At 37.7% G+C, this 27,551-nt stretch overlaps 1 protein-coding gene across 3 annotated transcripts in view; it reads right to left on the reverse strand.

Annotated features, from left to right (window-relative positions):
• Positions 1 to 10,850, reverse strand: part of LOC110607283 (phospholipase SGR2) — a 53,483-nt gene extending 42,633 nt beyond the window's left edge. The window contains exons 1-8 of one of the 3 annotated variants that reach the window (XM_021746371.2): positions 10,694 to 10,850; positions 10,251 to 10,566; positions 9,961 to 10,061; positions 9,529 to 9,714; positions 6,519 to 6,674; positions 6,205 to 6,276; positions 3,461 to 3,613; positions 474 to 524 (exon numbers count right to left, since the gene is read on the reverse strand). In XM_021746371.2, the coding sequence (XP_021602063.1) occupies positions 474 to 524; positions 3,461 to 3,613; positions 6,205 to 6,276; positions 6,519 to 6,674; positions 9,529 to 9,714; positions 9,961 to 10,061; positions 10,251 to 10,452 (921 nt within the window). In that variant the 5' untranslated portion in view covers positions 10,453 to 10,566; positions 10,694 to 10,850. Of the gene's footprint in view, positions 1 to 473; positions 525 to 3,460; positions 3,614 to 6,204; positions 6,277 to 6,518; positions 6,675 to 9,528; positions 9,715 to 9,960; positions 10,062 to 10,250 lie in introns of all 3 variants that reach the window. The other 2 variants (XM_043954473.1, XM_043954474.1) reach the window with 2 other exon arrangements.
• Between the last annotated feature and the right edge of the window lie 16,701 nt (positions 10,851 to 27,551).

The following is a 27,551-nucleotide window of genomic DNA, read 5'->3' on the forward strand; positions in this document are numbered from 1 at the left end:
ATGATTTATTGCAAATCTTATCTTGACTTCCATGAAAAGGAAGGATGTCAGGAGATTAACATGGTTATAGTAGTAACATTCTATGATTATACAACAAAAACATTCCATGAATAAATCAGACCATTTACATAAACCAGTGAAGACAAAGCTAGGTCGAACTTGAAGTGCTGGATAAAATGAAATCTAGGATATCCTGATTTCAGGACATCAGTTTACTATATTCCTTTTAGTATAAAGCAACCTTTGAGAATTAAAAAGTTTACTGCTGGTTGAACATTAAAATTTTAAATCTGTCTTACTGGTTCAATGCCAGTTTAAAAACCTTTCTATGGGACAAAAGAAGAGAGGCCATTAAAAAAAAGCTACAAAAACTTCACTAAAGAACGCTAAGAAAAGCTCACATACACAGCACAGAGGTCGAATACTGAAACTAGCTTGAACCAATACAGCAAACAGAATCAAACATTGCACACCTGTGAACAGTAATCATCCATTTCTTCCTCTTGCTGCTGTCGAAGCTCATCCTAGATAAAAGAAAATTATTGTTAAGAAAAGTAAAGAATTACAATCTATCAACTAATAGGCTAACAAAACTACAATTATGAATTTTACCTTTTTCCTATTATAGGTCATAAACAAGATTCCAAATCCAACCATGCCATTGAATATGTAAAGACAAATGGTTAAATGTTTAATTTACAACTAGGGTCAAACCAAGGTCTAATTGGCATAGTGTTAATGAGTACAAATTGTATATTTCACAGAATTAACAATCTCTTAAAAAAGTGTATAATCTATCAGTAGTTTGATATTCCCTTTTATATTATTGAACTTAAATATATAATATTTTTTAAAATTTATTTTAAAACCTTTAACTGGAAAATTTTAAATTTTGAATAATACTCTCTCCATCCCATAATTCTTGTTCATCTTACCTTTTCTGGTTATCCCAAAATTATTATCAATTTTCCTTACTTTCCTTTTTTACATTATAGTATCATATAAATTGACTATTATGGCCCTATTTAATTTTATCTTATTTTTTTAAATAAGCATTCAAAACATATCTTTGTATTTAATAAAATCTAATGTCTTTAAGATGGATATAATTGAAAAGTTAATAAAAAAAATTGTATTTCTTAGCATGTGTTAAAAAGTAAAATGAACAAAAACTATGAAACAGAGAGAGCAATATTTATAATAAAAAATAATTAGAACAAATTTTATAATAATAAATTTGTTTATATCAACTAAAAAAAATTTGATGTATTAAAATTTTACAAAACATTAAACATAAAACTTTATGTATTCTTTCATGGGATAAAATATTATAAAATAGAAAAATAATTAAATAAATCAAATTAGCACACTACTAATATAAATTATCAGCACCATGAATTATTTGAGTCACAAGTTGATGAATTGATCTAACCTTCATTTTGTTTGCAATTCACATACTAATACTTATTAATAATTTCACATTAATACTAAACCATTTGTTAACAGAAGAAATAATTTTGATATATTTTATATACTAATTTCATATGTGTATGTGTGTCAAGTTTATGCTGAACTTCAAGTGGCCAAAAGTTTCCACATCCACCTTTAGGCCTGGGGTTCAAATCCCATTGAAAGCATTATTTTTTTTTTATTAGTAGGATGCATGGTCCACACATTCAAACCCCTTTGGGTTGACCACTTGCCCAGTTGGCTTGATATAGAAAACTAGGGTTTTATGTCTGGATTTCACTAGTTTGGTTCTAGATTAAACTGTCCAATCTGGTTTTGACATGGTCATAAACCTTCTTTTATTAAAGCATCACTTCAATTGGTTTAGGTGCAAAGGCCTTAAGCAAACAACCATATAGAAAACTAGGGTTTTATGTCTAAACTGGATTTCACTAGTTTGGTTCTAGATTAAACTGTCCAATCTGGTTTGACATGGTTATAGACCTTCTTTTATTAAAGCATCACTTCATTTGGTTTAGGTGCAAAGGCCTCAAGCAAACAACTACATTTTACAACTCGCATCTTTCACTTCGGCTTCACCAGCACTTGGCACTTAAATGCGGCATATAACAACACTATAGCTAAGTATCGCATTCTCTTTCTTGTTCCCAAAGATTGTGAAAGATGTTTCCCATAATGGATCCCAAGAAAGCATAGACATTGTTAAGTTTTTATTATGAGAAAAAGAAAGAAGGGAAGGAAAATAATGGAAGAGAAGAAAACTAAAAGGTTTATATCTCTACTCAATTTCCATCGCTCTTACATAATACATAGTGCATATAATGAGAAATTATCAAAATATAAATCCTTAAATTTAGAAAGATATATCCCTTAAATTAAGGGGATACTTAATTCCTAAATTAAGGAGTAATTTTTTCTTAATTTAAGGAGAATCTCATCAATTCTAACACTCCGCCTTAATGAGATTCCTATTGAATCCAAAGACTAACTCTTAAGTAACAAAAACAATAAAATAATCAGTACATAAGTGCCCAAAAATCATACTAAATGCACTGCAGCAAGTCTGACTACTAAGCAGTTTTACCAACACCCTGAGGAGGCACAAATAAACTTGGCTAGGCTCCCTTCTCCTCACCAAAAGTTGGGATAAAAGAACTGATTTTTAGAATTAAAATTTTAGGGAGAAAATGAGAGAGGGACTCAACCCCATAAGAAAGGGAATAGCTTTTGGAACTCAAAGTCAGGACTTCAATCCTTGCTCTAATGAAGGATAAGAAATTAATAAGAGAATAGGGACTTCAACCCTTGGTTCTCAAACCATGAAGAAGGAGAGAAGAATAGGTAGAAGAATCCCAGAATCTTTAAGGGAGATTAAGAAAGAGAAACCTCCAGAATTTTCTATAGGCTCTAATACCATGCTAAGTTTTTATTATAAGAAAAAGAAAGAAGGGAAGAAAAAGAATGGAAGAGAAGGAAAAAAACTAAAAAGGCTACATCTTCACTCAATTTCCATTGCTCTTACATAATGGTGCATATTTATAATGAAAAATTACCAAAATATGGATCCTTAAATTGAGGAAGATATTTCCCTTAAATTAAGGAGATACTTAATCCCTAAATTAAGGAGTAATTTTCTTCTTGATTTAAGGAAAATCTCATCAATTCTAACATGTATATTTCATTGGCATCAATCAAATAATTACATATGAACTTTACCCCTTACACAAAAGCACATGCAGTTGAGAAAAGAGAGTACGGATATTATTAGCAATTCCTACAATTATTTATGGCATAATAAAGGCAACTAAAAAACTATAACCAATGTGACATGTTCCATAAAATGATATGCACGAGAGAAAAAGATTGAGCAATGTGGATAGCATAGTAAGAGCAGCTGGTACACCAGGCTAGCTGTCATGCATAAATGCCATTTTTAGAACAACAGACAAAATATAGCTTGCTTTCTGCTATAACAGAGGTAGAAAGAAACCTGGGTTGGTTTTGCTGAGCGAGATGCTGAATAACCACGCCTCAAATTAATTCCATTTCCACTTAAGCTAATGAAACTAGAAAAACCAGAAGCATCAATATTAAGCCAAGCCTCCCATGTATCGTCTTCTCCTGTGAAAAGTGCATGAAGTCCCTGCATGGCACAACCCATCATACATTGATGTTCATCATATGTGTATGCAAAGAAATAGCAGATAAAGAAAGGGAGATTTGCAGAGCAGCATAGTAGAAAGAATTATGTGTGTGTGTGTGTGTGTGTGTGTGTGTGAGAGAGAGAGAGAGAGAGAGACTGATATTGATAATTCTTGGAATGCCTTACAAGCTAGTTGTAGCTCTCAATGACTGCCCTAACAGAATCAACTACAGCTATTACTGATAATGTCTTTCAACTACTCAACTACAACAGACCACCCTAACTATTTTATGAATTCCACATACAACCAAAGCCACCACTCACCCAAAAAAATCTCCTTATTAGTTTTAGCATTCCCACTGCTACAAATCATTGTCCTCAAGAATGAGTACTGAAAACGGTAGCACAACAGTAAAACTGTTGCCTTCATTCCAGAAAATGCCATATGTATGCAGCAGAAAATAACCAAAAAGAATCAAAATGTTGAATTTGATGTTTTCACCCTGCACCGCAGAAGATGAATTTCTTTCCTTGTCTTTCATATTTCCCATTCATCATCCACTGAAATTAAGAAATCACAGGAACAGAATCCACCCTCTTTCCTTTTCAGCTGAGCAATAACCCCACTAGCGAGCTTTGACAACCATTGTAGTGTTTCTCCTTATCAACTAATGCAGAGAAAGATTGATTGCTTTTACTGGAAAAAGAAAGGGAAAAAAATGAATTCTTCATATGTTTTTCTCTTGAGATGAGCTGATTGTCCAATATTAGATGAACTGATTGTCCAATATATCTATCAAATCAAGTTCCAGCAAATGTTGTATTTAGTAAAACAGTAGCTTCTTCATCATCAACCTTGGTTGCTTTGCCCATAAGAATTGCAAGATAATGGTCGTGCAGAACCAAGTTGCTTGAATTTAAGTGTCCATTTTCGGAAATGTGTACAATCTCCAATATTTGAGCACTTAGATTTACAAAGAAAGCTTTAGAGAAGTTATCATTAACTGAGATTATTCTCATCGTTTGCACCATTGGCAACATTCTCAATACTCTGCTGAATCAAAATCTTCCACAATTTGAAATTTTGGTTCCTCCTTTTGGACTGACTCCTCCTCATCTCCATTCCCATTAAACCTTTTCTTGTCATCCAGGAAAACAATCTCCTTCTTAGTCTCGCTTTGGTCTCTGCAAATTCCTTGCCAGTGCCCAAAAGTTTCCACTTCATGGTTTCTGTATTCTATATTTTCATCATTCTCCTCCTCAGAGCCCTCACTTACACTCAACATATGAGCAAGAAAATCCTGCTCCATTTCAATAGTAGTCTTGTCATTCTTATTGCAAATTTCACTTGGGGAATCTTGGTCTTCGTTTGGCTTGTCATAAATACCAAAAAGGTAATCTTAATCGGTTTTTTTTCCACTGGCATAAGTTCTCTCAGATTTCCCCATTTCCAATCTTTTTTATCAGGCAACTCTTCTTGCATTCTCTCAAGACATTCAAGAAGATCCAACAGGATCTTTTGTTGCCAAGGTTGTAGTTCCATGAACTGATTGTAGCAGGGCTATGGTAAAATCTCTTTGGAATTATGACACCAAAAGATTTCTAATTGATGAATTACAGAAAAGAAAAGAAGGAAGAAATAGAGAATCTGGTCTTGACAGTGCAAGAAAGGAAGAAAGAAATGGAAAATGAAGCAGAAAGAGAGGAGAAACTTGTAGAGGAAATGATTCAGAAATTCTTGGTATTTCTACAATTTGTCAACCGGACAGGATCAGACCTGAAACAGGTAGTATCACAACTGAAAGAGAGGTCCAACACAGATAAATGGAAATGAAACCCTAAAAGATTGATTCGAGGGAAAGATTAGTTGAGAAGAGAAAAAAAAAATGAAAGAAATAATCGGCAAACAAGAAGAATCAGAATCAGAAAACTGGAAACATTTGAGAAAGGAAGGAAGAACAGAGTTTAGAGAGTAAGAAAACAGAGACAAGATAGAAGAATGAGTTTCTTGATATTTCTTGAAATTGCAAGAATTTCAAGAAAGAAGAAATTAAAGCAATGGAGGAACAGATTCAAGAAGAAAGAAGAAGAAGAAGAAGATAAAGAAAGGAAGAAGGTAATATAAACAAAGAAGAAGCAGAGAAGAATTGAAAGAAGAGTAGAAGAAGAACTTGGAATTATGGGAAGCCTTGAACCTTGCTCTGATACGGATACCAATGGAAGGATTGAACCCTTCACAAGTCAAAATGAGAGGAAAGGGGAGAGAAAGAGAAGAAACAGCAGAGAAAGGAAAGGGAGAAAAGCAGAGTAGACAGAATTAGAGAGAGAGAGGAAGAAAGAAGGATTGATTAGTATTGATAATTCTTGGAATCCCTTACAAGATAGCTTCTGATGAGATTTAGCTATCAGTTACTCACTATTGATAAGTTACAACGTCTTTCAACTACTCAACTACCACAGACCACCCTAACTATTTCTTAATTTCACACATAACCCGTGCCCCCCACCCCCCCTTTTTTTCCTTATTAATCATAACATAATAATAATAATAATCTAAAGAATGAAATTTACTTTTTTACAGCACTACTCACCGGAGTAGACCCTTGCAAATCAATACGCGCTGCAAAAAGCCCTGTTGGTTGAAATGTCCTCCGACGCCAAATCTGAAGCCAAGTTCAAAGTAAGAAATGGAGAGAATAAACCACTTAAAGCTTAAAGAGCAAAGCTTAAAAAACATAAGTTTACAGAAATACCATCCTTTATGCAGCATACTTCAGCACTAATGCACTTATTGAATTCTCAGTCTCTCACATAAAAACTTTCTTTAGAATGACAAAAATTTTGAAACAAGAATGAGATACGGGTTTCACCCACTGCATCAAATTACTTAAAGGACTGAGCAAACCTTTCTGCAATAAGCAACCTCTAATTGTTCTGCAACATCTTCACGAAGTGGCAGCCAATCAAGACCCAATTTCCGTGCAAACCAATGACCTCTTAAAACGCGCCGATTTTCTCCATTCCAATAAACAGGAAAGCAAAGTCTCTTTACTAGATCTACCTGCGAAACAAAAACATCAGTTTTGGAAAATATCAACATAGTGCTTTAAATTTTATGTTAAATTATGGAATGACATGCCAAGTTGAAGAGCATGAGATAGAAATTATGAACAGATATAAACTAGCACGATATAATATAAATCTTGATTAAGACAGCTAAGCTAGAAGCAGATCCCTTTTATGCCATTGTCTATTGCAGATATAAGTGTTAAATTTGGGCCAGGCCTGACTCACCCCAAAAGCTAGCTTAAGGGGGAGGAGTGCCTATGGCCTATATAAGGAGCACATTACTTCTTTCCATGTGGGATTTAACAATAAGTAACAAAGAATTAGATTTAAATACTAATAGAAAAGGATCAATACAACAGAACACGAAGAAGAGATTAACCATTGCCAACAACTGGTAAAAGTCTCTGGTTGTCCAAACATGAAGAAGACATTAGCTGTTGCCAACAACTAGTAACAGACTCTGGTTGCCAATCACAGGCTCACAGCACCTTCATCATTCTCTTCCTCAGATTCCTCGTCAGTTTATGGGAAGCTTCACCTGATGAAGATTCTTGTTCTTGTTGCCATTGAGAATTGCCAAGAAGTTGATCTTCATTAGTTATCTTATCTGTTTTTTTTTTCATATGAATTGATTTGTTCAACTTGTTTATTTTCTTCCTGATCAATTTCTCTAAGTTCTCAATTTCTGCTCCATCTCCTCTTCATGTCTCTTTAATCTTCTACCAATAATTTCGTTCACATAGAATCTTTTGCTCCCAGGATTGTGTTTCCAAGGTTGAAAGATGTGATTGTATTTTGTTTCCAAGGAAATTGAGGAAAAAACAGGAACTTCAAGAGCAGGAATCAGTACAATTTGAAAATTTCAAGAACTTCAAGAAACAGGGATTTGAAACAAGAAAGCAGAAACGGAACCCTTAAAATGAATCTGAGAATGAAATTAAGATAGAACGAGAGAAAAGAATAAGAGAATAGTGAAAAGAGAAGAACATATTGCAGAGAACGAGAGAAGGAAGAAAGGGATAGAGAAAGAAAAGAGTATCTAGAGATTTGGGTCCGCGAGAACATGAGAAGAATTTCTACTGATTCTCGAAATTTCAAGAAAGAAAGAAAGAAGAAAATAATAGGGTCTGAAGAAAAAGAATAGAGGAAAAGGCGAAAAGCAACCTCCAAAAAAGAAGAAAGAAAAATAGAGAGAAGCAGAAAGAAGAACTAGAGAGAGAGAGAAAAGCACAAAGAAACCAGAATCTGAACATGGATGTGACTAAGAGGAGCCAGGAAGCAAGCAGAATCCACCCCTTGAAAGCTCTGATACCACTTGTCAGCAGAAACCCTAGTTTAAGGGTTTCCCCCAAACTAAGAGAGAGGAAAGGGAAGAATTAGAGGACAAAGGGGAGAAAGGAAATAGACAGGAGACTGGGAGAAGAATTTGAGAGAGAGATACAATCGTCTATAATAATTTCAGAATACTTTCTCATACATGTACGAGTTCCTTTTATATCTATTTCAAGTAACTATTGTTGACTCAACTAGTAAGAGCAGCTGCAATACCTTTCACTTTCCCTCCAAGATTTTCTTCAAACCAAACTCTGAAACTACTATTACAACCACAAGTTAATACAGATTATTCCATAAGTGACATGGTGATCTGATAGCTCAAATCTTGAATAGTACTTGCAGGAAGAGATTGAAAATAAAAAGGGAAATTTGAACTCATGGTTCTCTATTATTTTCTACATACCATATATTTTCAACTATGGAAAATGTGCAAATGCAAATTTCAAAATCACACCACCATATCCCTTCGGAAATACAAAGAACTTGTAACTAGTGATAATCACCTTCAGAAACAAAATTTCAATACTATCACAAGATTGTTCTTCCACTTTTCCAGTGGCATCATGAATCTTTAAATTCCTCTATGTATTACCATTCATTGGTTAGATGAAATAAGGATGCAATTACCTGTTTTTGCTCTAAACCCCACTAAATCTCCTATTTTATTTTTACTTCCTCCACCTCGGCACCTCCCTTGTCCCCCCCCCCCAAAAAAAAACAAAAAAAAAAAAAAAAAAAAAGAACAACAACAACATGGCCAAGTACATTAATCAGATCATAAACATTATCTGTCTGCTTCTACTTGAGAAGTGAAAAAATAACAGCATTAGAATTGTACATTATTTTGAGCGTTCTCTATTCATTGTAACAGTTGATTGCCAAAAAAAAAAAAGGTGCTACTTTTCCATTTAACAGTTGATTGCCAAAAAAAAAAAAGGTGCTCCTTTTCCATTTAGATCTAGAAGGCCAAGCATTTGAGAAAGAAAATACCCTCTCTAAAAAAGCAACTGAAGGACAAAAACCTGACCTTTCAAATCAAAAAATACAGTCAATTTTTTGCCCTATATGTCAGTATCTTGAATACTGAGGTTGCTTGGACATCATTCCCATCCCTCGTTTCCTCTCTTGCCTGGGAACTGGACTTCCATCATGTTTCATTTATTCTGTCTATGTCCTCATTTAATGATGTTACATCATCTCCTTGTTCAGAATTAAATATACCTTAACCTTGTCCCCTTACAGACCAGAAAGCTAAAAAAAAAATTAGAAAAACAAATACTGAACAGCACTTTAGATTTCCAAAGTTTATCTGCAGGCAAAGAAACAGCGACTACAATTCCCTTTCTGTTGTTAACTTATCCCTAAATAAGAGTGTTTTTTAGGTATTGAAGTTTAGATTTCATTCTGATTTGCTTTCAGGGTGGCAAAATATACCATCAAGTAGAACCCAAGAAAAAAGATAATTGAGAAATTAGAAAAGCAAAGTCAAGGATGAAAAATATGGAGGATACCTCATAAAGTCCTCCTTTTACAGGCACGCCAACTCTCTCTTCTTCCACTTCGTACAATTGATTTCCTTCGGCACTTTCTATAGAGTGTGCACTGCCAAACTTCTTACTGGATGCAGGTCGACTCCTAGGACCTTCACTGCATTCTGCATATTCTTTCCACCAGCTAGAGAGTAATTCTTCCTCTCTCTATAAAGCATGTCCAACAAAACAAAAGGCAACAGATCAAGATGTTGGATTACACAGATCAGACTTTCCACTCCTAGATGCACAGATTATTAATTATAATAAGTAATTTCATGTGACGCGTAAATAACTAAACTAATATTTGTTTAATATTAACAAAAACTTAACAAATTAAAAATGTATCCTGCAGTCCAGGATTCGTGGGGTTAGTTTAAGCATATAATTAAGAATAGTCTTCAAAATGCTGACCTGCAAGAACGACGCCTCTATTGCAAGAGAATCTCTCATGCCAAAACGAAAATAGTCACCCTTACCCACTATCTCAGTGCGAGGAATTGAGGCAGCTAACTCTGTAGAAACACCAAAATAGCAAATTTCAGCAGTTTTGCTTTTCTTTTTTCACTTCAATATTTAACAAAAACCATCACAAAGTTCTCCAACCCAAAGTAGAAAGAATCAGTACAAAAAAGCTTCAACTGATAGCAGCATTTCAATTAGGCAAGAACATACTCAATCGAATAAAGAACCCAAAGAATTACCATTCCCAGCCAAGGGCACCTTGCAGAAATACCACCGAACATCGGTTCCATCAGAGGGACTCCTAGTCTGTGCCAGGTACTTCTGGCGGCCTTTGGAATGCTCTATTACATCCTCCAATCTCGCAATGTTCGACGGTGTATTCTTCAGCAAATCAGGAGATGTCTCCTCTGAAATATCCAGATTTGCTTTGGAATCCGCCATCTAAAACGGTTCCAAAGCAAACTATTAAAATGGGTAACCTTCAAAATGGCTCAAGTTGAGAGACTTGGTATATTGTAATTGTTCATGAAAATATCAAACGGGGTTTCTTCACGCCTGCAAGATTCCAAATGAAAATTCAGCCCCACAAGATAAAAACCCACTAAGGCGCAGGCTTATGGTCTTGGAAAATTATCAAATGGTATTCCAGTAAAGCTCCAAGAACTCGTAAATTAAACGATACCCAGCAAGGGAGGCAAAATGAAATCAAAATGGTTCAGAAGAATTGGAGGAATTGAAGCTGGTATTGGTAAAACCCCTGCGAAAGAAAATTTGGTATGTTCCAGAGGTTTCAGTTTGGCACATAGAAACGCCTTGAAGTTATAAATGAAAACGACAAAGTAAATAAAAAGAATTTGTGCAAAATCAAGAAGCAAACCGCTGATGAAATTTGATTACTTTTTCGGGTTTGTGTTAAATTTGACATTTGTCCCTTAATTTTATTTTATTGTTAAAAAACTTTTTAATTTAATCCTTTTTCTTTTATTTTTTTATTTACTTTTATATAATATTTTAATTAAGATTCTTAATTTTTTTAATAGAGGATTGAGAGTAGGACAGGCAATTAAGATTCTTAATATTACTTTTATCATCTTAATATATTAAAATTTTTATTTAAAATATTAAAATAATATTAAGAATTTAAATAACTTTATAAAATAATACAAAAGTCACAATATTTTATTTAAAATAATTAATTTTATTAGTAAATATAATATAATATAATATTTTATTAATTTAATGATAAAAGGAGGAAAAAGAAATAAAAAGAAAAAGAGAGAAAAATATTTTTTTTAACTCAAAGAGAGAAAAAAATATAATTTTGCAAGAAAAAAGATAATTTCATCTTTTATCGTATAGGAGATTTTTGCTGAAATAAAATAAAAGTTGTGGAATTTTCTAATTACAAAACAAAATTGATAATTTTTAAAATTGAGCACCATTACATTTCTGAACATATTTTTTCTTTTCAAAATTAATAATTTTTACATTTATTGACGCTATATAACAATTATCTAAATCCGTTAATAAGCTATCACCATATGAACAAGAAAACATTATAAGAATACGATAAATCGGAAACGCAGTTTAACTCAAAAAATTACATCCAATTAATTTTCAAAAACTCGCCCTTTCCTTGATAGAGTGAATTTCAGCGTAGAGTTACCGTTATCAAACACAACTCAACATATTCTTATAATGTCTATAATCGCAGGATTACTAACCTATTAACTGGTGATATTCCATATCAAGTAGTCGACCACATCACTGCCGAATTATTAGAAAATATCATATTTATTTTCATCATCTTACAATATAAAAGATGAAGGATCATAGAAGTAAAGATATCATATTCTCTTACACTATTAAAACTCTAAGCAATCCATTGTATTCTCTATTCTACAGTTTATTGACTTGCATTAGAGCATGTGGCAAACCTACTATACATCCTATTATACCTAATATAATCTCATATATTATCACACAAGCATATAAAACATTTCCATTTCATTAACCAAAACTCAATATGTGTATGCATCATAACTTAAAAATATAAAACTCATACTAAACCTCTCATCAAATGCTCCAATATGGTCAACATTACATACCTCAATCTTAGTTCAAACATAGCTTATACTTTAAAATTTTTACATAAAAAAATCATAAATAAAATATTGTAAAAGGAAACTCGGGTAGACCACAATTATAATCCACAATATGAATTACATGTCTACAACTATACTATTATAATAAAACTATACCATATAACACTGTTGGCTTTCCGAGCCAACTCTGGTCCTGCAAACCTAGGGTTAAGGGAAAGGGATAAGCTAAAATAGTCTAGTGAGCAAATATATAAACAAAAATAGTTTAATAAAATATATGATCGTATGAATGCATCACAACACAAACAATTCACATTAAGATAGACTTGTCATCAGTAACCCTCTATAATTCTAATAGTGCCTAGTCCACAATGGGTGCTCCTCAGTGTAACGACCCGAAAATGGACCGTCACCGGCGCTAGGATTCAGGTCGGCTGAAGGCCGCCAGAACCCGTAGCAAGCCTGCTATACTCTCTGTGTACCTATAAATCTCATACATGATCATACATTTTCTGTGAAAATGAAAACTCTTTTCTGAACCAAGGCTTAACCTGTGCATGCACTATCTCTGTACTCTGTACTCTGTACTCTGTACTCTGTACTATGTACTCTGTACTCTGTACTCTGTACTCTGTACCCCTGACTAGAGCTTGCTCTAGATGGGTTAACTCATACCTGTTAAGCCTGGGTTTTCACATACTTTGTAAAACATATACATATACAGATCATGTACATAACAAAAGATTTACAACACAAACATCACTAAGGCAAGCACAATTCTAACTTTATACACAACTGTTACTTCTTTTTAACATTACATGTCCACTATATTCTATTACACAACTCTTCTCTCTCCTGTACTCTGTTGGACTTCCCCTGTACACTGTGCACTGAACCTGCAAGACTGGGGTTAAGGGAGTGGGATGAGCTCTATAGCCCAGTGAGGAGGAACAATAAAACAAGTCATTAAAACATGCTCCTATGGAATGCATCATATCACAGACAATCCACATCAAGGGTAAACCTGTCACCACATAGTCCCGGTAACTCTGCCGTGCCAGGGCGTAGAATCGAGCACCTGGTCTTCCTGTCATATATATATATGTGTGTATATAACACCTCTGTACTTACCATTGCCAGGGCGTAGTCAAAGGCTCCTGGACTTCTCTCAGAGACTATTGGATCATTCAGCATTCACCCACATCAACAAATAGCTATGCAATGCAACATATTCGTGAATTTTAATGCAATCAACCTACGATATAACACCTCTGTAGTTACCATTGCCAGGGCGTAGTCAAAGGCTCCTGGACTTCTCTATACTTGCCAGGGCGTAGTCAAAGGCTCCTGGACTTCTCTCAGAGACTATTGGATCATTCAGCATTCACCCACATCAACAAATAACTATGCAATGCAACATATTCGTGAATTTTAATGCAATCAACCTACGATATATATTCATGATGCATGAATGATGCTCAAAGCATTTTATGTCTCAATTAAAAGTAGTAAGTTTAGTTCCACTCACCTGTAGCCAATGCTTGGCTAACTCTGGGCCACCTCTAACTCTGATGCAGGTACTACTGCTAACCCCTCGGTTCCTCGGGTCCAATCCTACAATGGAGGACTCAGATGAGGTACCAAACATACTCTATACAACTGATAAACAACTCTTACACAATTCCCCAAAAACCCTCTAAAACCTCCTAGAACAATCATAGAAATCATGTAAAGGAAGGCTGAACAGAGCATCTTCGGCGGCAACTTCGGCGGCCGAATGCTCCCTCCAGAGCCGAACCTCGGGCATGTTCGGCGGCCGAATCCTCCTTCGGCTGCCGAACCTGAGTTCATCCAGAACTCAGCTTCGTGCACAAGGACGCCTTCCAGTCCTTCCAATCCCTGCTAAGCTCTCACCATATGCAACTAACCTCTCAAAACGTGCACAAACACTTCTACTAGCTCATAGGGGCTAAAAACAAGTTCAAAACCCCAAAAAAACTAACATCATACACATCAAACATGCACAAAGGGTACATAAACCCTAATATGCACAACTCATGCATAAATTCCCTTTTCCCTTCATAAAACTCATCTACAACATTTTAAAAGCTGAAAATCAACACTTACCTCTTGAAGAACAAAGGCTGGTGTGATTCAAACTCAAAGATATGGAGATCCAAGCTCCAAACTTCTCCAAGCTTTCAAACTCGTCCAAAACACATAAAACTTACTTAAAACTTGTTTAACTTTGAAAGAGTAGAAAACAAACCATAAAAACAATCCAAGGAGATCAAGAACTCACCAAGGCTAGAAAGAGAGAAGAACCTTCTCCATTTTCTGGACTCGGTGCCCTTTATAGATGAACAACCGCCTCAGCTTCGGCAGCCGAAACTGCATGCAAAACCATGCAACGTTCGGCGGCCGAACTTGAACTTCGAAGGCCGAAACCCTGCAATGTTCGGCGGCCGAACCTGCACTTGTGCCCTTTGGTCTTTTCTCTTCAAAACTCAAGTCCTTTTCCATGCTAACCCTTTAAAACACTCGAAAATATTTTAGAAAACCTTTCTCTTACCCTTCTAGAAACCTCTGACATCCTCGCATTCCACCGGACGGTAGGAATTCCGATGTCTGAATCTAGCCGGGTATTACATTCTTCCCCCCTTTAAGAACATTCGTCCTCGAATGTTCAAACAACAAACAAATAAGCAACGAAGCGGAAATCTGCTCTTCAAATAGAAACACAGATCTCGCTGGCGTAAGAACTCCCGGGTGGGTGGTTCTAAGAGACTTCTCTTTTCAGATCTTTCTATTTTTCTATTCTGCGAGCTGAGTGTGTATGATCCATTCTAACTATGCTATACAGGTGAGATTTCCTGAGATCTCCATCTCTGGTTCATATAGAACTTCTATCGGATCCAACACCACGCCAGAATAAAAGAAATAAGGAAACCAAATGGTTCTCCTTTTAGAAACAGATAAATCCTATCTCTGTAATCCTCTACAGGATTCCATGGATCACCATGTACTGGAGACATCACAAACAACACTGTACCCTGTCGCTCCGGACTCTGATCCTTGCCCGCCTTTCTTCTTCTTTACGATACTGGCTTCTTCTCTTCTGATCCCTTCTAACAACACTGGACTATTCTAGCTCTTCAACAGCTAGCACTCAGATTTCAGATCTAGCTTGGAAAACAACTGGCTCCTGCCAGCTGATCCAACCGATCATCAATCTGAAGTAATACATGTTTCTATAGGATAAGCTGGTAAGCAACTTCTGACTGAGGGCAGTTAACATCTCATCTGCCTCATCCAGTAGATATTGTTTTGGATACTCAGAGTCGCTGAGCAGTTTTATCCCTTACCTCTGTTTCAGACTCTTCACTGTAAACTCCTTTGATCGATAAAGATCTCATCTCTACTCAACTGTTAAACTGACTTTTCTCTAACTCTTGACATATAGTTCCCGAATCTCAGATCTATCATCCATAGATCATCAATCCTACATGGGAACACCTGTCCTTAGTAGTGATTTTGTTCAACTGCTCACAGTCGTTACAAAATCTCAAGGTTTCATCCTTCGTTTCTCACACCGACATTGGAACATTCCAGAGTGAGGTACTAGGTCGGATACAACCTTTATCTACCAAGCTTCTCTATACTACTCTGACTATTCTCTCTTTGCAGGTGCCATCCTGTAGGGTAGAAGGAAAGAAATGGTTCCGCGTCCAGACACCACTTCTATTCCAAACTCTAACTCCCTGACAGATGGTAAACCTGACAGCTCGTCTGGGAAAAGCATCTAGAACTCACTAGTTACAGGCATTGAGGCTGATTCCCTGATCTGACTACTAAACTTGCTCGCAAGAGCTAGAACCCTCTGACAACCTTTCCTGTGTAAACTAGGAGCCTGCTAGGTTGACATCAAACTTCTAGGCACCAATATTCTGTCCCCTCCAAGGACTACCTCTGATCCATCCAGCACTCTGAACTCTCTTACCTTGTCTCTGCAGACATAGGTAGTACTATGAGTAGCTAGCCACTCCGCCCTAGAATGACATCAGATAGCCAACTCTAGAACCATAAGGTCAGCTGGATAGCATCTACTCACCACAAACTCTGAACTGACTGACTGACTCTGCCTCAGATGGATCATACTTAGGTCCACTGACCCAGAGAAAACACTCTAAGCCCAGAAGTCATCAAACCCACTCTATCAACAGCTCACTAAGCAAAAAGGAAAGAAAAACACTCAGGTTCAAAACAAATAGCATACACGTTCGAACATTCACAAGTGACCGTACCTGACGTCACTGTGTTCGATGTGATAGCCTCCTACTGAGTCAGGGTGAAGATCCGAGTTAAGGCTAACGGAACTTCCCTCGGGAACCTACTAATGGAAAGGCTAACCCTTTCCTCTGCCTCAACCATCACCTAATCCCAGACTAAACTGCACTCTCCTCCTGAACTTATACTTATTCTTACTCTTTTTTTTTTCTGTTATACTCTAGTTTACTTACTCTTCTCTTCCTCTTATTCTGATCTCTTTCGCTTACTTTTCTCTTACTTACTTTTATTCTTTTCTTACTCTTCTATGTCTTACTCTATTTTCTGCATTACTTCTTATACTTGAGGGCTGCACTCAGAGATGAGAGATCACTCTCCCTATACCTGGATGTTATAAGCTGCTATAGCAACACTCTCGAGCTCTTTCCTGGCTCACTAACCTCTAGCTACTACTCGTTTGACTTTTACGTACTCTCTCACTCTACTGGTGCCATCCTGCAGAGAAGACTAGGAATGGTTCTGGGTCTAAACACCATTCCTATATCCCATTCTATTCTCTTAGCAGGTGGTAAACCTGATGACTTGTTACATCTAACACTTTTCTCTGGCTGCGGGCACTAAAACTGGTTCCCCTCCTGATCTAATTAACTGCTATACTCTCTGACATAAGCACGAACCTCTGATAACCTCGCCTAAACAGTTTAAGAGCCGATAGGGCTGATATCAAATTCCAGGCATCTCTACATTGTCCCCTTAACAAACTACTTGTGACCCGCCTTGATCTCTAAGCCTTTATACTCTGTCTCTGCTATCTAAAGCAATACTATGAGTAGCTAGCCCATCCACCCCTAGAATGACGTCAAACCATCACTCTAGAACCACTAGGTCAGCTGGAAGGCACCTACTCACAACTAGCACTGAACTCAACTGGCAGACTGACTCTGCTGCTGATGGATCACACTTGGGTCTATTAACCCAAAGAGGACATTCTAATCCCAGAAGCTATCAAACCCCTACTCTCTCTGGCTCTCAAGGCACTAAGGAAAGCGAAACATCAGAGTCTCTAATAGCAGACACATCAAAACATATGGAAGTGAAAAGTACCTGTCATCGCCATGTCCGATGTGTGAGCCTCCGGCTGCGTCAAAGAGAAGATCTGTGCTGGTACTGATGGACCTTCACCTGGGGAACCTGTGGAAGAAGGAGTGATCTCGCTCCCTCTGCCTCTGCCCAGCGCCATGGCTAGAGCTCCTGGCTGAGCCACTCTGTCTGAGGCTGTCTGCTGGGACTGTGTTATCAAAGTCGCGGTGGAACACTCATGTGCTATGTGTCCCTCCTGTCCGCACCTAAATCATGCTGTTGTCCCTACCAGACAAACTCCTTTGTGCGGCCTACCGCACCTAAAACATCTGGAGTCGATCAAACTAGAGCTCGACCCCTCACCTATTCCCAGACCAGACTTTATCTGCTTCCAGTACTCCTTTTTTTTGTGCCCTTTTGAGGCTTCTAACTTTCTTTTTTTACTCTTTGCGGCAGCCTCGCCCAGAGGGAAAAGATCAATATTCTCTGGGTAATCCTCTACACTCATGTTTTCTGTCTACCTTAGCGGCTCAAATTCACTCTCCTTACGCTCCCTTGAGCCATCTGGAACAGCCCATCCTACAAACTCATTGGTAAACTGCTCCCAGGATAAGCTGTCCACCCTCGGGTCCACCTAATGGTTGAACCATTCCCTTGCCTTCTTACATTTCAATGTGAACCCTGCCATCTGAATGGCTCTACTCTCACTGACTCCCAACTCATCAGTTCTCATCTCAAAAGGATCATCATCTGATTCAAACTGGGGAACATCTAACCTTACATAGTCCATCATAACTCTCTCTTACTCTTACTCTTCTTGAAGGGTTACACTCAGAAATGAGAGATCAACTCTCACTATACTTGGGGTTATAAAACCCGAGACCATAGCATCTCCTAGCAACTCTCTCATGCTAGAGAAGGGCACATTATCTGCTAACTATTATCTCTTCTCGATACATCTATCTCTGTTACTTTCTATTCTCTATTCATTAACATCCTCTAGGGTCCAGTCCTGCTCTGACTGTATCAAAGACCTCCTAGGGTCCCTTGATATACCCTCTCTGCTACTGCTACACTGCTGCACTCTTGGCAGAACAAGGAAAAATATCTATACCTTTCCTCTCAAGTGGAACTCTTGTCAATCCGTAGATCAACGAGTACCTCATATCCAGCCTGCTAGAAAAGAACACACCCAGAAGCCACAACATATCATAACATATCATGGATGAACTGGTCACCAATAGCCCTCTACTACTGCCAAGGGCGCTGAAGCCTCACCTGGACTTCTCTTTCTCTATGCCAGGGGCAACTAAGCCAATCCTGGTCTGCTCATCTCATACATGTCATCACATGTATGCTAAGGGCTAGAGGATCTTCCAACATCCAGTCACAACATAACATAAATGCGCATGCATACAATCATGGCATTTCACATCATCCTCAAGACAGGACTCTATATCCTCTCCTAGTGGACATGATTTTACCTATTGTGCTTGACTTCCTCTAACCTCTATGAGCCCAACACTTTCTTTTATAGGTCCGATCATTTGAACCTAGGGCTCTGATACCAATCTGTAACGACTCCAAAATGGACCGTCACCGGCGCTAAGATTCAAGTCGGCTGAAGGCCGCCAGAACCCGTAGCAAGCCTGCTATACTCTCTGTGTACCTGTAAATCTCATACATGATCATACATTTTTCTGTGAAAATGAAAACTCTTTTCTGAACCAAGGCTTAACCTGTGCATGCACTATCTCTGTACTCTGTACTCTGTACTCTATACTCTGTACTCTGTACTCTGTACTCTGTACTCTGTACTCTGTACTCTGTACTCTGTACCCCTGACTAGAGCTTGCTCTAGATGGGTTAACTCATACCTGTTAAGCCTGAGTTTTCACATACTTTGTAAAACATATACATATACAGATCATGTACATAATAAAAGATTTACAACACAAACATCACTAAGGCAAGCACAATTCTAACTTTATACACAACTGTTACTTCTTTTTAACATTACATGTCCACTATATTCTATTACACAACTCTTCTCTCTCCTGTACTCTGTTGGACTTCCCCTGTACACTGTGCACTGAACCTGCAAGACTGGGGTTAAGGGAGTGGGATGAGCTCTATAGCCCAGTGAGGAGGAACAATAAAACAAGTCATTAAAACATGCTCCTATGGAATGCATCATATCACAGACAATCCACATCAAGGGTAAACCTGTCACCACATAGTCCCGGTAACTCTGCCGTGCCAGGGCGTAGAATCGAGCACCTGGTCTTCCAGTCATATATATATATATATGTGTATATAACACCTCTGTACTTACCATTGCCAGGGCATAGTCAAAGGCTCCTGGACTTTACTATACCTGCCAGGGCGTAGTCAAAGGCTCCTGGACTTCTCTATACCTGCCAGGGCATAGTCAAAGGCTCCTGGACTTCTCTCAGAGACTATTGGATCATTCAGCATTCACCCACATCAACAAATAACTATGCAATGCAACATATTCGTGAATTTTAATGCAATCAACCTACGATATATATTCATGATGCATGAATGATGCTCAAAGCATTTTATGTCTCAATTAAAAGTAGTAAGTTTAGTTCCACTCACCTGTAGCCAATGCTTGGCTAACTCTGGGCCACCTCTAACTCTGATGCAGGTACTACTGCTAACCCCTCAGTTCCTCGGGTCCAATCCTACAATGGAGGACTCAGATGAGGTACCAAACATACTCTATACAACTGATAAACAACTCTTACACAATTCCCCAAAAACCCTCTAAAACCTCCTAGAACAATCATAGAAATCATGTAAAGGAAGGCTGAACAGAGCATCTTCGGCGGCACCTTCGGCGGCCGAATGCTCCCTCCAGAGCTGAACCTCGGGCATGTTCGGCAGCCGAATCCTCCTTCGGCTGCCGAACCTGAGTTCATCCAGAACTCAGCTTCGTGCACAAGGACGCCTTCCAGTCCTTCCAATCCCTGCTAAGCTCTCACCACATGCAACTAAACCTCTCAAAACGTGCACAAACACTTCTACTAGCTCATAGGGGCTGAAAACAAGTTCAAAACCCTAAAAAAACTAACATCATACACATCAAACATGCACAAAGGGTACATAAACCCTAATATGCACAACTCATGCATAAATTCCCTTTTTCCTTCATAAAACTCATATACAACATTTTAAAAGCTGAAAATCAACACTTACCTCTTGAAGAACAAAGGCTGGTGTGATTCAAACTCGAAGATATAGAGATCCAAGCTCCAAACTTCTCCAAGCTTTCAAACTCGTCCAAAACACATAAAACTTACTTAAAACTTGTTTAACTTTGAAAGAGTAGAAAACAAACCATAAAAACAATCCAAGGAGATCAAGAACTCACCTAGGCCAGAAAGAGAGAAGAACCTTCTCCATTTTCTGGACTCGATGCCCTTTATAGATGAACAACCGCCTCAGCTTCGGCAGCCGAAACTGCATTCAAAACCATGCAACGTTCGGCGGCCGAACTTGAACTTCGGAGGCCAAAACCCTGCAATGTTCGGCGGCCGAACTTGCCCTTCGGCGGCCGAACCTGCACTTGTGCCCTTTGGTCTTTTCTCTTCAAAACTCAAGTCCTTTTCCATGCTAGCCCTTTAAAACACTCGAAAACATTTTAGAAAACCTTTCTCTTACCCTTCTAGAAACCTCTGACATCCTCGCATTCCACCGGACGGTAGGAATTCCGATGTCTGAATCTAGCCGGGTATTACACTCAGGACTTTCTCTTAAATATAACATATTCATAGTGCCAGGGGCATAGAATGGGCAAGCCCTAGTCTTTTCATAACCGTTAAACATATCATAACATGGTCGAGGACTAGTGGGTCATCCAACATCCATCCATAATAACAATTAACTGTGCAATGCATCATATTCATGAATTCTAATGCAAAACAACCTAATCATATATACATCGCATTCGTGATGTATAAACTTGCTTAAAACATTTGATTTCTTTAAAATAATCATTTCATTTAGTTCTACTCACCTCTAGCTGATACAAGCCTAGCTATAAAGCAATTGTCTCACTGCTGATCTCTACGGTCTCCTAAGTCTGATCCTACATAGATGGACTTAAATGAGGGACCAAACATAACTTTTGCAATACTCAAAACTATCCCAAGAAACTCCTAAAAATATATGAGAAAACATGCAGGAAAACGAGCTGAAAACGGCTGGACAGAGGACTTTTGGGGCAGGTTCGGTAGTATAAAATCCTCCAATAGATCCGAAGGTCAAACTTTCGGAGGCAGGGTAGGTGGCCAAAAGGCAGCCTTCACAGGCAAGTTCGGTCGGTCGAATCTGCTTCGATGGTCGAACTTGGATTCTTCTGTAATGCATAATCCAATTCTGCCTTGACTCACAGCCACCAAAACGTGATAAAAACTCATATGCAAAAGCTTAAAAACAACCATACACAATCCAAAACACAAGAAACACTTAAAACTAACCTAAATTTAGACATGCATTCAACAAAACATCCAATCAAGCAAATCATCCACACATGCTCAAGATTTCCTTTAAACTAAAAACTCAACCCTTGCATGCATCATCAAACCATAGAAATAACTAATGAATCCTTTAAGAACTCAAATAACAGGAGAAAGGCAAGAATGGCTTACCTCCTTGAGATGAACCTACAACTACAGCATGGATTTGAGAAGGGAGAAAGAGGTTTGAACGCCTTTGACTTTAACTCTTAATCCAAAACTTCAATCTTCAAAACACAGAGGAAGAATTTAGAATCCTTTAAAAAGAAAAAAAAAAAGAAGAAACAATTTAAAATTATCAAAGAGGGTACGTGGACCTGCCTCTATCCGAAAATGGAGAAAGAGCCCTTTCCTTTTCAGGCTGGAGCCCTTTTATAGGTGGCTGGAGGAGCCACTTTCGGCAGTCGAACCTGAAGGTTCGGTGTTTAAACATTAAAACTTCTCTAAAACTATTTTTTTTAAACACATTTTTTAAACTACTTCAAATTTATTTTATAAAACCCATTTTACCACTTTTTAAAAATTCTAGTTTCGAGATTCCGAATTGCAACGAAGATTCCGTTGAAAAGTTGAAATTCCGATACTGGAGTTTAGCCGGGTATTATATTTTTACCCCCTTAAGAATATTCATCCTTGAATGTTTAACCATACAACCAAACATAGCATAGCATACGCATCAAGAAAACATATAAAACCATTTTAACAACTTACTTCAAAAAAGATGAGGGTATTGCCTAAGTATCGACTCTCTGGTCCCCTAGGTACACTCTTCCATATTGTAGTGATTCCATAAAACTTTTACCATCATTATTTTCTTGTTTCTCAGCTTTTTGATTTGCGTGTCTAAGATCTATATTAGCTCCTTAACATTGGTGAGATCTCCTAGGATCTTTACATCAGGCTCACTAAAAACCTTGCCTAGGTCTGATATGAATTTCTATAATATAGAAACATGAAAAACCAGATATATTCTCTTCATGGAAGCAGGTAAATCTAACTTGTAAGCTATATTCCTAATCTTTTGCAAGATTTCGAAGGGTCTAATGTACCTTGGAGCTAGTTTACCTTTCTTCTCAAAATGAATCACTCCGTTCATAGGAGACACCTTAAGCAATACCATATCTCCCTCCTAAAAAGCAACGTGCTTTCTATGAATGTCTACATAGCTCTTCTGCCTACTCACAACTGTTCTGTTCTTTTTCTAATGATGGGCACCACCCTGTTGGTGAGCTCTACCAATTCTGGCCCTGCTAAGCCCTCTCTCCTACTTCTTCCCAACAAACAGGCAACATCACTTCCTTCCATATAAAACTTCATAAGGAGCCATCCCAATGCTAGCATGATAACTGTTATTGTAAGCAAATTCCACCAATGGTAGATGTTGCCTCCAAGAACCACCAAAGTCTAGCACACACATCTTAACATATCCTCTATGGTTTGGATGGTCCTTTCTGACTGTCCATCAGTCTGTGGATGGAAAGCAGTGCTAAAATCTAACCTTGTGCCCGAAGCATTCTATAGTCTCAGCCAAAACCTAGAGGTAAACTGGAACCCTCTATCTGATATGATAGAAACTGAAGCCTCATGCAGCCTGATGATTTCTTTCATGTAGATTTGTGCCAATTTGTCCACAGATTAACCATCCCTGATAGAAATAAAGAGAGCAAATTTAGTCAATCTATCCACTATTACCCATATAGAGTTATGTCTATTAGACATTATTGGTAACCCTACTACAAAATACATTGCCACGTTTTCCTATTTCCACTCTGGAATTGGTAGCGGATTGAGCATTCCAACTGGCTTCTGATGTCCTAACTTTACCCTCTAACACACTTTACATGCAGCCACAAACTAAGCTACTTCTCTCTTCATAGAAGGCCACCAATATATTTTCTTCAGATCCTGATATATCTTGGTGGTGCCAAGATGGATACTGTACCTAACATTATGAGCCTCTTTCATAATATCTCCTTTCAAGCCTATGTCATCTGCTACACATAATCTGTTTATATAACGGAGGATCTCTTTGTTGTTAAATCTGAAATCACCATTCACCTTGCTAAACTGCTCCTACTATTTTCACTAACTCTGGATTCTCGTGCTATTTTTGTGCCATTTGTTCCAAAAATACATGTGTCACTTTCATTTGTGCCACCAAAGCACCTGTACCAGACAACTCCAGCTGTAAGCCTTCATTAACAAGCTTGTAAAACTCTTTCACCACTGGTCTCCTTTTTACTAATATATGGGATAAACTGCTAAGGGATTTTCAGCTAAGAGCATCTGCCACTATATTTGCTTTACTCGGATGATACTAGATTTTGCAATCATAATCACTAAGCAGTTCTACCCCTCTCCCTTGCCTCAAGTTCAACTCTCTTTAACTCAAGATGTATTGCAAGCTCTTATGATCTGTAAAGATCTCACATTTTACCCCATACAGGTAGTGCCTCCACATCTTGAGTGCAAAGATCATAATTGCTCCTTAAGACTTCCTCTTAAACATAACATATTTCTAGAGCCAGGGGCGTAGAATGGGCATGCTCTAGTCTTTCCATATTCGTTAAACATATCATAATATGGTTGAGGGCTAGTGGGTCATCCAACATCCATCCACAACAATAATTAACTATGCAATGCATCATATTTGTGAATTCTAATTCAAAACAACCTAATCATATATATATAGTATTCATGATGCATGAGTATGCTTAAAACATTTGATTTTTTTAAAAATAATATTTCAATTTAGTTCTACTCATCTCTGGCTAATGCAAGCCTAGCTCTGAAGTAGCTGTCTCACAGCTAACCTTTACGGTCTTCCAAGTCCGATCCTACATAGATGGACTTAAATGAGGGACCAAACATAACTTTTACAATACTCAAAACTATTCCAAGAAACCTTTAAAAACATATAAGAAAACGTGTAGGAAAACAAGCTAAAAATGGCTAGGCAGGGGATTTGTGACTGCAGGTTTGGTGGCCTAAAGTCTCTCTATAAATCCGAAGGTCAAACCTTCAGAGGCAGGTTAGATGGCCAAAAGGAAGCCTTCACAAGCAAGTTCGGCGACCGAATTTGGCTTTGGTGTCCGAACCTGGGTTCTTCTATAATGTAGAACCTGATTCTGTCTTGACTCACAACCACCCAAATATGATAAAACTCACATGCAGAAGCTTAAAAACTACCATACACAACCCAAAACATAAGAAACACTTAAAACTAACCTAAACTTAAACATGCATTCATCAAAACATCCAATCAAGCAACTCATCCAACATGTTCAAGATTTCTTTTAAACTAAAAACTCAACCCTTGGTTGCATCATCAAACCATGGAAACAACTAATGAATCCTTTAAAAACTCAAATAACAGTAGAGAGGCAAGAACGACTTACCTCCTTGAGACAAACCTACAATTGCAGCAAGGATTTGAGAGGGTAGAAAGAGGTTTGAATGCCTCTAACTTTAACTCTTAATCCAAAACTTTAATCTTCAAAACCCAGAGGAAGAATTTAGAATCCTTTAAAAAGAAAAAAGAAGAAACAATTCAAAATCATCAAAGAGGGTGCGTGGACCTGTTTCTGCCCAAAAATGGAGAAAGAGCCCTCTCTTTTTTGTGCTAGAGCCCTTTTATAGGTAGTTGGAGGAGCCACCTTTGGTGGCTAAATTTGAAGGTTTGGCGGTTAAACCTTAAAACTTCTCCAAAACTTTTTTTATACACATTTTTTAGAATACTTCAAATTTATTTTACAAAAAATCCATTTTACCCTTTTTTGAGGATTCTAGTTTCGAGATTCTGAATTTCAATGGAGATTCCATCGAAAAGTTGAAATTCCGATACTGGAGTTTAGCCGGGTATTACACACCACCACCTCACATTCTCTTTCTTGTAGGTCTAGCCAATCACAGCGCAACTCCCTTTTGGCCACACCATCAATTTAAACTCAGCAACATCATTTCGTTCCATTGCTAGAAAATCCATTGGACTCTCTTTATTCATTTGGATTCCCACCGGGCTCTTATTCCTTTTTTCACTAAAAAAAGAAAGGAACCTTTCCTCTTTATCTCTTAAAATGGCTAAAATTGTACCTGTCATTATGAGAGAACCAAACAATGGCAAAGGGAAAAATAAGCGTGTAACAGAGGATGTCCTATCGTCGATAAGAAACAATGGACCAAGCAAAAGGTAAGGTTCGGTTCTGTTGACAAAGCAATTGGGTTCTTTCAAAATGACCTGTTAGTCATTAAAATCCAAACCTGTATTAGGTAAGGCGAATATTGGTGGATACAGGTAGTTCTGTTAACCTTCTCATCGTAAATGTTTTTAAAAAGTTAGGCTTGGATAAAAACAACCTTTTCAAAGTTTTCTATCCTTTAGTAGGATTAGGAGACAAGAGCGTGGTAATGCTGTGACTGTAACGACCCGAAAATCCAGACCGCTACCGGCGCTAGGATCCAGGTCGGCATAAGGCCGCTGGGACCTATAGCAAGCCTAACATTCATCCTGAAAACCTGTTTAATCCCATACATGATCAACACATACATAATAATTTTGAACTTTTCCTTACATTCATTCATTCTTTCATTCATTCACCAAACTCAACCTGTGCATGCACTATACATAAACATAGTCATAAACATTAACCCCTCTTTGGAGTCTCATCAATGCCCCAATGGGGTGACATCACATATATTGAGTTTGGTTTACAATAATCATCATTAAACATTAAGATCATGTACTAGAAAGGGATTAACAACATACTAGGGTCAAGCACAACTATGAACCTCAATAGACCTCATTACATTACATTTTTATACTATACTTTTACATAACTGTACTCAACATAATATATTATCATTTATCATGTCCACACTAGCTATTACATGACCATGACTTCATTACTCTTGCTGACCTCCTGGTCTACCCTGTACCTGCATACTTGGGGGTTAAGGGAGAGGGGTGAGCCACTAGAGCCCAGTGAGCAGAATAATAAAACATAGTATTTAAAACATATGATATCATGGAATGCATCACAGCACAAACATTTCACATCAAGGATGAACTTGTCACCACTTAGCCGTCTGTACAGTCTAATCATGCCAGGGGCGTAGTGCAGGCTCACCTGGACTTTTATAGCACACATACATATTCAATCATGCCGGGGGCGTAGTGCAGGCTCACCCAGACTTCCATAGTCAGTCATGTCATACCATATAAGGGCTAATGGATCATTCAACGTTCATCCACACCAACAACATAATGTGCAATGCGACATATTCGTGAATTCTAATGCAAGCACCCTAATATATCTCATGGCATTCATGATGTGTGAATCATGCTAAAACATTCATTATTTACTTTAAAAATATATAGAGTTATTCCACTCACCTCTGGCTAGCTCTGACAAGACTCGAAAGCAGCTATCTCACTGCTGGGGTCCTCGGTTCCTCGGGTCTGAACCTACACAGGTGGACTCAAATGAGGGACCTAACAAACATGAATATGACTCTAAAATACTCC

The sequence above is a fragment of the Manihot esculenta genome, chromosome 2 (genome assembly GCF_001659605.2).
Source record: "Manihot esculenta cultivar AM560-2 chromosome 2, M.esculenta_v8, whole genome shotgun sequence".
Lineage (NCBI taxonomy): Eukaryota > Viridiplantae > Streptophyta > Magnoliopsida > Malpighiales > Euphorbiaceae > Manihot > Manihot esculenta.